Source organism: Python bivittatus, unplaced genomic scaffold (assembly GCF_059951505.1).
Source record: "Python bivittatus isolate LINGU-HERP-01145 unplaced genomic scaffold, Pbiv_v1 ctg000220_np1212, whole genome shotgun sequence".
Taxonomy (NCBI): domain Eukaryota; kingdom Metazoa; phylum Chordata; class Lepidosauria; order Squamata; family Pythonidae; genus Python; species Python bivittatus.
In genome coordinates this window covers 29864980-29875998 of record NW_028277048.1, presented here as the reverse complement: position 1 = coordinate 29875998, position 11019 = coordinate 29864980, and the positions used below count along the sequence as shown (strand labels likewise).

Sequence of the window (11019 nt, the reverse complement as noted above, 5' to 3'; positions counted from 1 at the left end):
TTTTCTTTCCTTTTTTTTTTTGGTCTATAATTATAAATCTTTAATTAAAAAAAACAAGAGGGTTTAACCCTGCTTTGTTGTTCTTTTGATAAAGGACATAGTTGGCCCGCACAAAGAATATTTTGAAGATCATCTCTCTTTGCCCTACAGAGAAAGCACTTGAATTGCTTTACAAACACAGCATACTGAAATTCTTGAACCGCTTCTGAGACCAGGACGATTCTTTTAGTAGCCATGCGAGCCTGTACCTGCAGGTGTCCAGTCCCAAGTCCCTCTGGACGATGTGGCTGCCTGTATAACCATCCTCCTTCCCAGCCACACACCGTGCTATGTGATGCTAATAATGCCATAGCAACTAATTTTATTTAGGGCTAAGCACCGAAGTGCAGTTATTTATGAATATACACCACTGATTTTAAGAGTGTATAGTCTTGCATGGTGTGATGGCTAGACAAGATGAACAGCAGGGAATCACACCCACCCACTCATTAAACTCTTACTTCCAGCATCTTGAAATGTTCTGAATAGCTTATAGCTTCTTGATCTATGAGATGCATCTGCATGTTCAGGAATGTTTGTGACACTTCACATAGAATCAGGAGCCTGGTAGCACCTTTTTCACCTAACAAATTTTATTAAAAGGTATTTAATAAAATTTGATAGTTGGAAAAGGTGCTACCAAACTCCTGGTTTTTTACTACCATAAACTAACATGATTCTGTTCCTAACAATGCACACATAAAGAGAAGTCTTGATATTTAGGTCTTCAAGATCTCCACTGAGGGTTTTTTTTTCATCTGCATTACTACTTATTTAAGTCCAGTGAGCTAATTAAGCAGGGCACTGCAGAGATTTTGAAAATGGTTCTCTTCTCCCAAAATGTTTCCACATGAATTATTTCCAGTGGTCAGGATGTTTTCTTGGTGGTGGATGGTGGGGTGGAAAGCAGTGTCGCTTTCTGCTATAAAAGTAATTAGCAGCTGCTCACTCCTTTGGTGAAAGCAAAGCCAAAGTATATTTCTATGTCTTCTGATGAACAGGATATTGCAAAATACTGAAAACTGGCATGACCAAAGCCTTATTGTTTTATATAGTGTTCTTATACTTCTCAGCATTTTCCCTAGATTTATGACATCTAAACTTTAACAGGTATATGACCGATAGATATGGAATTGTTATTTCTATAAAGGGAAAAAAACCTGTAATTACAGACTTCTGTGTGCTAAGGAGATAATTTGGAAAGAAGGCTAAAAAACAATACGGCAAATCCCTTGTAGTCAATGTGCTGTTCCTTATTCCTGACTCAAATTAGGCATTTTGATTTTGCTGCCACACTAACAGGGAATGAATGCCTAGAGTCTGATTCTTTCAGCTGCTGGAGACCAAGAATTCACATATGAATTCTGAAAAATAAAGAGTTTACTAATCATTGGAAAATGGAACATGTGCGTGCATGTATGTGAAGTCCCTTGGAGTTATTTTCCTTCAGGCAATATGGCATTTGCAAATTGTCAAACAGATGCCACCTCAACCAATCTGTTCCTAATGAAGGAATGGGTTACTGAATGCCTCCCCTTCCCTTTATCATCTTCTCCAATGGAGAGCACTTCCTAACATTTTCCAGCTGGAGACTGGATCTAAGTGTGAAAGCCACTTCTGCTGCAGTTTCGTTACTGTGATTAGGAACAAATGCCAGTAGGACAGAAACTTAAAAGAAGCATCTGGGATAATCATATTAATAAAATCAAAGCTGGCCTCAATGCTTTTTTTTCCACTAGAGAAGGAGATTGGCTGCATTCAAAATACAAAACTAAAACAGATTTCTTAAAGCATCATTTGTTGAACAAGCTATAGCAGCAGAGTTTGCATATAATGCACAGCTATAATGGGTTAGTTCACACCTCATGTTAAACCAAACCATATTATGGCTTAATGTTATGAGTGAATAGGTGAATTGGATAATATGAAGCCTCAGTGAAAAAAAGCCTCTAGACACTTATTTTTCATGAAATTCACTAAATATGCACAGAGGGGTTCTAAAGTAGTGAAGCCATTTAATAGTTTTGATAGGAAGCCAACTTCGCTCACATGCACCATTTTTCTTTAAACTTTATTGTTTTTTGTGGCATAAAAATGGTTTTGCATCTCCATTAAGCATGTAGGCCAGACAATGTGGATCAGCGGGCACTGTAATTGCTTGAATTTGGCTTTATCTTTTGGGCATGACTTTTCTTTAAACTTGGTTAGTTTTGCTATTCAAAATTCATCTGTCCTTTCCAATAACTATTGCTTATCAACTCTATCCTCATAGTAAGCTGATGAGGTAGGTTGCTGTATGCCAATGGTATAAAAAAGAGGAGAGAGACAGAGGTGCTAAGGCAGCCAAAGGAAATCAGTGGATAGAGATACAAGTGTATGCATGTGTGTGTTTATGACAGCGAGACCAACAGACAGACAGCTATTATGGTTGGATAGGGATGGGCCTCTAGAGTCTTACCTTTTTTCAGGGAAGAAGACAAGCAACTGAGAGATTTTTAGTGCTGTCTTTAAACACAATAATAAGAACCTTTGATACTTAAAGCATGTCGTATCAGATTCAACTGAACTCACCACTGTAGGCATCAAGTGCTTCTAATATTATTAGTTAGACAATGAAAATTAGAAAAAGCTGGCAGGAAGACAATGATCTTGCTCAAAAGAAGGCAGTCTCTGTCACTCATCTTCTGCATGCACACGCACAAACACACACACACACACACACACACACACAGGCTTTGGGGCCCTGTACGCTGCTCAAGCAATCCACATTCTCCTCATTCTGAGGATCTGATCCATTCCCAAAGGATCAGATCCTGCAGTATATTCATGCTGTTCTTGCAGTGATGTCCTCAGCCCTAGGAAGAAGGTACCGGCAAGCCACTTCCAAAAATGTTGCCAAGAAAACTGCTGGGACTTGTCCCCGGAGTCAGGGTTGACTCGATGGCCCATACACCCAAAAGTAGATACAGTTCCAGCTCTCAACATCAGGGTGCACAGTTCATTGGTATTTTCACCCTGGCTGATGACTCTTTGGGAAACTGAAGCAGGGTGGGGGGGAAGAATATTTCTTCAGTCAGATGCTGGCTCATTTTTCTCATCAGATACTGCTCAGCTTTACAAGAAAAATCAACATCCCTGGAAGTAAAAACTCTTAAAATTTTGGGCCTTCTCAAATCTGTCAGCACAACCTCCTCTGTTAAACATCAGTTCCCCCAAGTGTCTGTTGAACCTCCCCTGAAAGGGTCATCCAGTGCCTGCACAGCATGCCAAGAGCACAGCTCCAGTTAGCCAGGCTGGTGCCACCAAAAAGTCCCTCCTTAAGAAGCAGTCTCCTTATAATCAGGAACTTGCAAGAAGAGGACAGAGTAGGGAGGTAGTTAGGCTGAAAGAGGAACATGGCCATCACTGTCCCCACTCCAGCTAGTGACCCAGTCTTTCTTGGTGATGGTGCCTGTCTTCTCCTCATGAAAAAGCTGGCGCTCCTGGCGGGGAATCTTGACAGCATGGTACTGGGGTATCTTGGCTTTCTCATAGTGGGCACGTTTGAAGAAACCAAGCTGGAAGAGAGGAAGCCATTATGTGAATTCAGTAAAGTTAGCACTGCCCCCAATTACCACATGAATGCTAGAACAAAGGGGTTCTTGAGTCCTTCAGCTAAGCCATAAACTGCATCCATCAACTGCCGTAGGTCAACTCCAGCACCTGTTCTTTATCTAGTGGGATGGAAACACTCAATGCACACCATGCATCTAGAACATAGAGCTTTTGGGACCCTCTAGATGTGTTGGACTTCAACCATCACAAACCTCTGTTAACATCTGAAAAAAATCTGAGAACAGAAGTCCAATGCACTGGAGGGGGGAAGTGGGTGTGTTATTTTTCACACTGAGAAAAATAAACAGATGAATACTGTCCTGCCTTCAAACAACGGCAAGCTTCCAGCCACCTATGTCAAAAGAATGAGAGGAAATGAGCAAAAGTTTTACTCCCCTAAATTGTCTATATATAGGCGCCTCATCTAAAAATAGAGTACTCAGTGGAATTCTTGCATTCTAACCTTAATCTATCTTCTAATATTATTATTGAGAGTTCATAATTTTTTTAATCAGATGTCCAGTCAGGACTGCAAAGAAAGGAGTGTGATTGTAGGGGGTGATGGTGGCAGGGTGATCTATTATCAAGCACTCAGTACAGACAGGAGGATTCATTTACCTTAGACTTACCCTTTTGCAATCATTCCCCTCCTGTGTGTTATCCTAGCACACAACTAGATGCTGAATCCTATCTTCCAGTTTTAGTATTTTAGTGTAAACGTCATTAATAACTAAAAAAGAATTATGGGGCAGTGTAATTCTTTCCTGCCCAACGGACTCCTGCAGCCCTTATGAAAAATCAGCCAGATCAAAGGTACATCTCTTTACAGATGATGGGAAGAATGCAGATAGAGCTGGACTAGACAAAAATCAAGTTGTTGCTCCCATCCACTGGAAACATTTGGAAGTATCCTTATATACTGTAAATGTTCCTAAGCACTTTTCATGTTCTTTCTCACCCATGCAACAACTCAAGATTGGAGGGGCCTTGGGCAAGATGCCACCAGGAGGCCCTGTACCCATTAGGTTAATACAGTTCTTCCTTGCTACTGTTTACGGCTACCCATTTGTGCTTGCCTTTTGGTCCCATTCAGAAGACAAGGTGGAAAGAGGCTGTACCACCTTCCTGGCCTCTGCTCACTTGCTTCAGGTAGGCAGGTGAAGAAGTAGAAACAGTAAGGTGAAGGAGCAGCTACTGTAGCAGGATGCTTCAGTGGATAGGGCCCTGTTCCAGCTGAAGCCCCATCCACTAGTCCTACTCCACCCATCTATCCAGCCCAAGAAGTACATTCTCCAGTGTGACCTGGTGATCAAACATTGGAGTAGTAACTAATGTTCTTCATGCTTTACAGGTATGCCTTTCATGCCCCCAAATAGATTCCGAATTATGTTGTGTGTGCACACACTTTGCCAATGCCTTTAAGTTTCTAGGCTTTGCTAACTGTTTGTAATGCCCTTAACAATCCATGTGTTATTGTGTTACATTCAATATTGAATTACATTGTGTTACACAATGTAACACAACTGTGAGTTACAGTTGTGTGACATTTAATATTCTTGCATCCCACAGAGCAATAGCACATGCAGACAAGAATCGTAATTCCTCATATCTGTTAGGATCTGCCAAGTCCTGCAGACATGCTTCCATAGATGCTTGGGGACGCAGACAATGGAACTGCTGTTTGTGAACACATGCACTAGTATTCTTAGGTTTCTTACAGGAACAGCATTCCATTACTTGCTATTTCTCTGTCATCTGTGCTCTCACACACTCCAATACACATTCAGGGAGAGGGTCAGTTAGGTAGGTGAGACCAGGCATTACCACTAGGCCTCCATGGCCTGCCTGTCTGCATCAGATGGCTGTATCGCCAGCCGGGCCCGATAATAGTTTGTGGAATATTTGGAGACTTGGCTGGTCCTCTTGAAGAAGCCACACTGGGAATTGGGAGAAGTAGCAATAGTATTATCAGACTTGCTAAGGTTCTGCTCCTTAAAGATGAAGTCTTCTTTCCTTAAATGCCTATCAGAGTCCATGGATGCATTCAAGCAGATACTATCTCCCCACCAAGCTCCAAAATGAAGTTTTCACATGCCCATCAGCAGATACTTATTTCCCCAAATGTGAATCCTAGCAGATACACTGCAATTGTTTTGGATGGAGGTGATCTCAGGGACATTTCAGCTATAAAGAATGGCCTCTAGGGAATGTTACAGTAGAAATAATCACCATGAAATTGAAGATATTATTAGACAACAATTATGGTTGCCTGGGGATACAGTACAACTTGGAACCATCTTCTTGACTGAAGTGATATAAAAGTACTTGAAACGCATACATGCATGTATGTATGTAACATTTGCCTCAGTATCAAGGCTGGCAGAAGGACCAGAGGCAAAGCAATACCATCCCAGCCATCACAGGCCCTTTTTTCTGGCCATCTCACCTTCCATAAGATGGAGACTAGCAGGCCCAGTACTAGGATTCCAGCCAGTACAGCAATGAGGATGATCCACCAGGGCACACCTTGTGTCAAGGCCACAGCAGGATCCAAGTAGACAGTCACTGGGATCTGGGGAAAAGAAAATTGCAGAAAGTGAGAGAGCAAACCTGAAATGTGCAAGAGGGGGTACAGGTTATACTGCTGTTAATGAAATAGCCATTACTGTTTCTGCCCTGCTTTTCATACAAAATCTCATAGCTCATTGAAGAGGTTGATCTGGCCACCTTCACTTTTGGCCTCGTAGCCACCGTCTTGGTCTCTTAATGGGTACCACTGACCTGTAAAGCCTCCTCTAATATCTGGCACTTAATGATTCCAGTAATATCCCCCTCCTCCCTAACTTAGGGAGATGGTTTACAGTAGATGGTCCAGGAAGGAAGGAAATGGACATCTTAAAGTTTTTGTGGCTTGGTGCCCTCCAGATGTGTGATATTTCAGCTCCTACATTCATTCTCCAGTCAGCATATCATTTTGCCCTATTAGTTGGAAATTATCAAAATTGAAGTCCAAGACATTTGGAGGACAACAGGTTGGGTGAGATGATCCTAAAACACTGCAAAATATTTTATACTGTACAAGGAACACATAAAGGGAAATGAGTTGTGAGGCTGCAAGACCTGTGTTGTGGCATCTTTTAGGACCAGGTTGCGGATGGTGGAGCTCACTGAGATGTTGGCACGAACAATCACTTCCACTGATGTCATATGAGCAAATTCCTAGGAGCAAAAGGAAACCGGGTTCAGCATAGCCAAGAGCCATCCAAGTGCTCTCTGCAGAACAGCACAGACTCTTAGTTATAACATCACAAAGAATGCAAACTGCAGTTGCTTCTCGTGCATCACTTGCTATATGATGTGGAGTTTCAAAACCCTGGGGCTCAGGACTGCAAGCCATCATGTTAGCAAAGCTATAGCAGCTCCCATAAAGGTATTGTAGGGAGTGATTGGTGATTCTTTTTCTCTTGATATTGGGTGGGAGAGGAAAAGAAGCTAGGAAATAAATCCATCACCATTTGAAATTATCCAGCATTAAGTCAACAAGGACAGCATTGCGCCCTAGCCTTGTGCTGCGGCTCAATAAAGCTTGGTCACGGGACACCCAAAACATGTTAACATACTTTTCTCTAACTCAAGAACAGGAGGAATGAATGTTAACTGGCTGTAAGGAAGCGGCCTTTGGGTCTGTTTACATATGATTCTGTTCTTCTAATCTCCGGCAGGGGGAGTCATACTAACCTCCAGGAAGGTGCTGTTCCAGAGACGGGCCCAGATGGTGAGCACAGCCGAGCGGTCAAAACTGTAGAGGGGGCACTGGTATAGCAGACAACGCGCTGTGCCCAACACACAGTCCTGAAGCAGGAGAAAAAATGTGATTGAGGACATTACAGTCAGGAAGGGAAACGATATCAGACGGTCTCACCTGTGGCACAGATACCCTTCTCCCATTATGGCAGTCTTTTCTGTAAAGGGCACTTCACTGGAATAGCTTTGCAGTGCTGACAACGCCACCCTTTCACTGTAATCACAATAGCCTCTTTACTAGCCCATGGCTCACTTTATGCAGGGGTGGCCCACCTAGACCCACTTAAGTCCCCTTTTGTGGCCCTTGGAGCCCCTTTTGGCCATAACTGCTGAAATCTGACAGGAGAATTTTCTGTCATCTTAAAGTAGGTCACAGAGGGAGACTACAGTGTAAGTCTAAATTAGGCAGATTTAGACACACACACCCATTCTCCCAATTCATTCTTGCCAATCCTCTTCCCCCCACCCCAAAGTTCAGTACTTGGCCACTGAAAGGTTGCCTATTTCTGACTTGAAGGCAGAAATTCCTGAATGTGTTACTTTCATTTCAGAAAATAATAGGTTTACAGACTTCATGGATTCCAATAGTTCCTCTTCATGTTTCACTAACCAGGGCACAAAGGTATCTTGTTTACCATTTTTAGAGACCACATCCTTATGATCTCACCTTTATCTCATCCTCAGCCCACCACGGAGGCAGCTTAGATTTGTCTTCAGCTGTGCTGTTGTTAGTGTTTTCCCACTTCCCCAACACAAGGCCTTGCCACAAGAACTATCCACAATGCCTTTTTAACAATATCAATGACCATGTGGTCAGGATCTGTCCAGTTCCTGTTGCCTATTTTAGACTGTTGTGGACATGTCCCTTTGCCTCTGGTCACTGGACACTGCCTCCATGGCCATTTTGACTTGGGCTGTGTAATGCCTGGTTTCCACATAGGTATTTATCTGTCTATCCAGCAAAGTGCCATTCAGGCATTATACAGACTCTTTATGCGAATGAGTCTAAAGCTCTTCTGAAAGACCACTAGACCTTGTTTTAAAATACATGTTTAATTCCTTTTTTGAAACAGTGCTAGGCCTATTTTTTTTAAGGCCTGACTCTCTCTGAAGAGAGTGCCAATCTGGGAAAGAAACCCAATTCTGCCTGGCTTACTGGTTTGTGAGATGGAGCAGGAATGTGGGTTGAAGCAGGAATGAGCTTCTCCCAATGCACTGGAGAACTCCCCCCTATGTTACCCCACCCCTTCCTCCACCTCAGCAACCTGTCAGCCATACTATTTTTACACATGGTTTTACTCCTCTTGCAGAAGAACACAAGATCCATATTCAGAAGTTACAGGTTACTGGCATGGAGCACTTCCATTGTTGCCAAGCTGTCACTCAAGCAACTTCAAAGTTACCAAAACTCTCTGTCCCAGTCATCTACCCATAGTTTCCCAATCCCACTCACACCACAAATTAAGGAGAGTAATTGGTGTTTACTCCTGGCAGATGATGCTGGATGGGAGAGGAAATGAAGTCAGGAAATCCACCAACTGCTGCCCTTAAACTTGTCCCACATTAAACTTAAGGGCAAGATCAGTTCCAGGCTTCATTACTCAAGGAGATTGCACCTTGGCCATTGAGACAGCACAATTTTTGTCAGAATACTTTCCTGCCAACTCAAGGACTAGAGAAATATATATTAATATGGCTTTACAAACATGTAACAGGCAATATCTACTCCAAGCCTTTGACCAGGAAACTTGAGTTGCAATGGTGGGTAGAGTAATAAGGAAGTAAGGAGGTTGATTTTTGCAATAGCTACAGATGACATAGCACTCTAGTATGGTGTTCATTTATCCCCTGATCGTGATTCAGTTCAAGGTGCTGGTTATCACCTATAAAGCCCTTTGTGGTATAGGGTCTGGTTATTTGAGGGACCACCCGTCTCCAGTTGTTTCTGCCCATCCAGTGCAATCGGTCAGAGTGGGAGCACTCTGGTTTCCACCAATTAGGCAATGTCACGGAACCGTGCCTTCTCTGTTGCCGTGTTTCCCTTCTGGAATGATACCCCTCAGAGATCCATGTGGCTCTCAACCTGAAGATGTTCAGGAAACTGTAAAAGACCTGGCTATTGAAAGGTGGACCCTACTGGATGGGTTTCTTTTTTGGTTACATGTAGTTTTGGGCACTATTCTTGATTCCTTCTTGTGTTTTATAATTTTTTTATTCTTAAGTGTAAACCTCCCAGAATCGTTGGGAGTCAGGCGGCCTATAAATTGTATGAATAAAAATAAATGAATAAAATAAATCTTAGATTCAGTCTATCTTTTCCATAGCTCTGGTATAACAGTCCTGGTGTTGTAGTTGTTTAACGAATTCCAGGACATGAGGCTGCACATTTTGAGCAGAGAAAGAAGGGAATATCCAAGGCTTTCAATGCTGGCCATTTTCCCTTCAAATCACAGTCGTGGAGCAGTTCCTCCTAGGTATATTTCCAAATACAAGATTTGTATTGTAAGTGCGGCTTCTGGAGGCTCTTCTTCTTTTCTCAGAAAGTCACAGTTTGGTCATCCTTAGCAGATTTCCTCTACCTTTGCAACTGCTTCCCAGTGAGGGCCACGGGAGTCACCAAACGTCATGCTAAGCACCAGGTTACATGCCTTCAGGGCAATTTCAGGGAGGCAGTGTTGGATACCCATGGCCTCAGGGAGCTTCACTTACCAAGGTAGCATTTTTTCGCCCTTTCCAATAAGTCAGTGATGGGCTGGACATCTCTGCCTGCTCAGTCTCACGTTTCTTCCTTCCTTGAGGAGGCAGTTCCTGTAAAAAAACAACGTTGGATCAGGAGCACTGCAAACATTTGCTATTTTCTGTTCTCAGAAAGAAAACAGAATGTGCAGATGAACAGTTTCCAAAAAGACTTTGATACAAATGTAGAATTCATTCCTGAATTGGCTTTTCTTTTTTCCCTCTTCTTTTCCCCCTCCCATTTTTCTTTTGGTCATGTCTTTTTTGGTTTGTCAGCCTGTCATTTTTATTGATGGTATATAAGCTGTTTTGAGAGGTTTTGGGGCTGAAAAGTGGTATCAAGGTTCTTGAAAGAAACAAATAAGCAAATCAATAAATGTGTATTAATGATTTAATGGATTTTACGGCTATTTCCCCATTACTGATTTATAGCTTCTTCTAGCATCATCCAACCATTGTTGTGCTAATATTACAGTAACAAGGACAGGCTATATATTACCTCCGTAATGGCTCAATGATGCTAGAAAGTTCTAAAAATCTCAAGTGAGGAAATTATTTATGTTTGGAATGAGAAATATAGCATTTACCTGGAGATAAAGACTAGTTTTCCCCAAATAGTTTACCTTTAAAATGGGAGGGTTATGTTAGATTCACTAAGAATTACATTAAAAGCAAACAAGTTTGTTTATGTATACTCTTTCCCAAGGGTCATCTTACATTCAGCACTGTCTTCCTTTTTAAACAATGGTGGTCTAAACTAAGTCAAAGCAATCCTTCGGCACTGGTGTGCATAAAGCCAGATCTTGCTTTTCCATAAGGAAAACATGCATTGGATGGAATTCTGAA

At 42.2% G+C, this 11019-nt stretch overlaps 1 protein-coding gene across 4 annotated transcripts in view; it reads right to left on the bottom strand.

The window, feature by feature from the left end:
* Nucleotides 1-11019, bottom strand: part of ITGA7 (integrin subunit alpha 7) — a 57017-nt gene continuing 45998 nt past the window's right edge. For 3 of the 4 annotated variants that reach the window (XM_088138223.1, XM_007435428.4, XM_007435429.4), the window contains 5 exons: nt 10147-10245; nt 7372-7485; nt 6754-6852; nt 6080-6205; nt 1-3596 (listed from right to left, as the gene is read on the bottom strand). In XM_088138223.1, coding sequence (XP_087994349.1) covers nt 3417-3596; nt 6080-6205; nt 6754-6852; nt 7372-7485; nt 10147-10245 — 618 coding nt within the window. In that variant the 3' untranslated portion in view covers nt 1-3416. Of the gene's footprint in view, nt 3597-5457; nt 5571-6079; nt 6206-6753; nt 6853-7371; nt 7486-10146; nt 10246-11019 lie in introns of all 4 variants that reach the window. The other variant, XM_007435430.4, reaches the window with a different exon arrangement.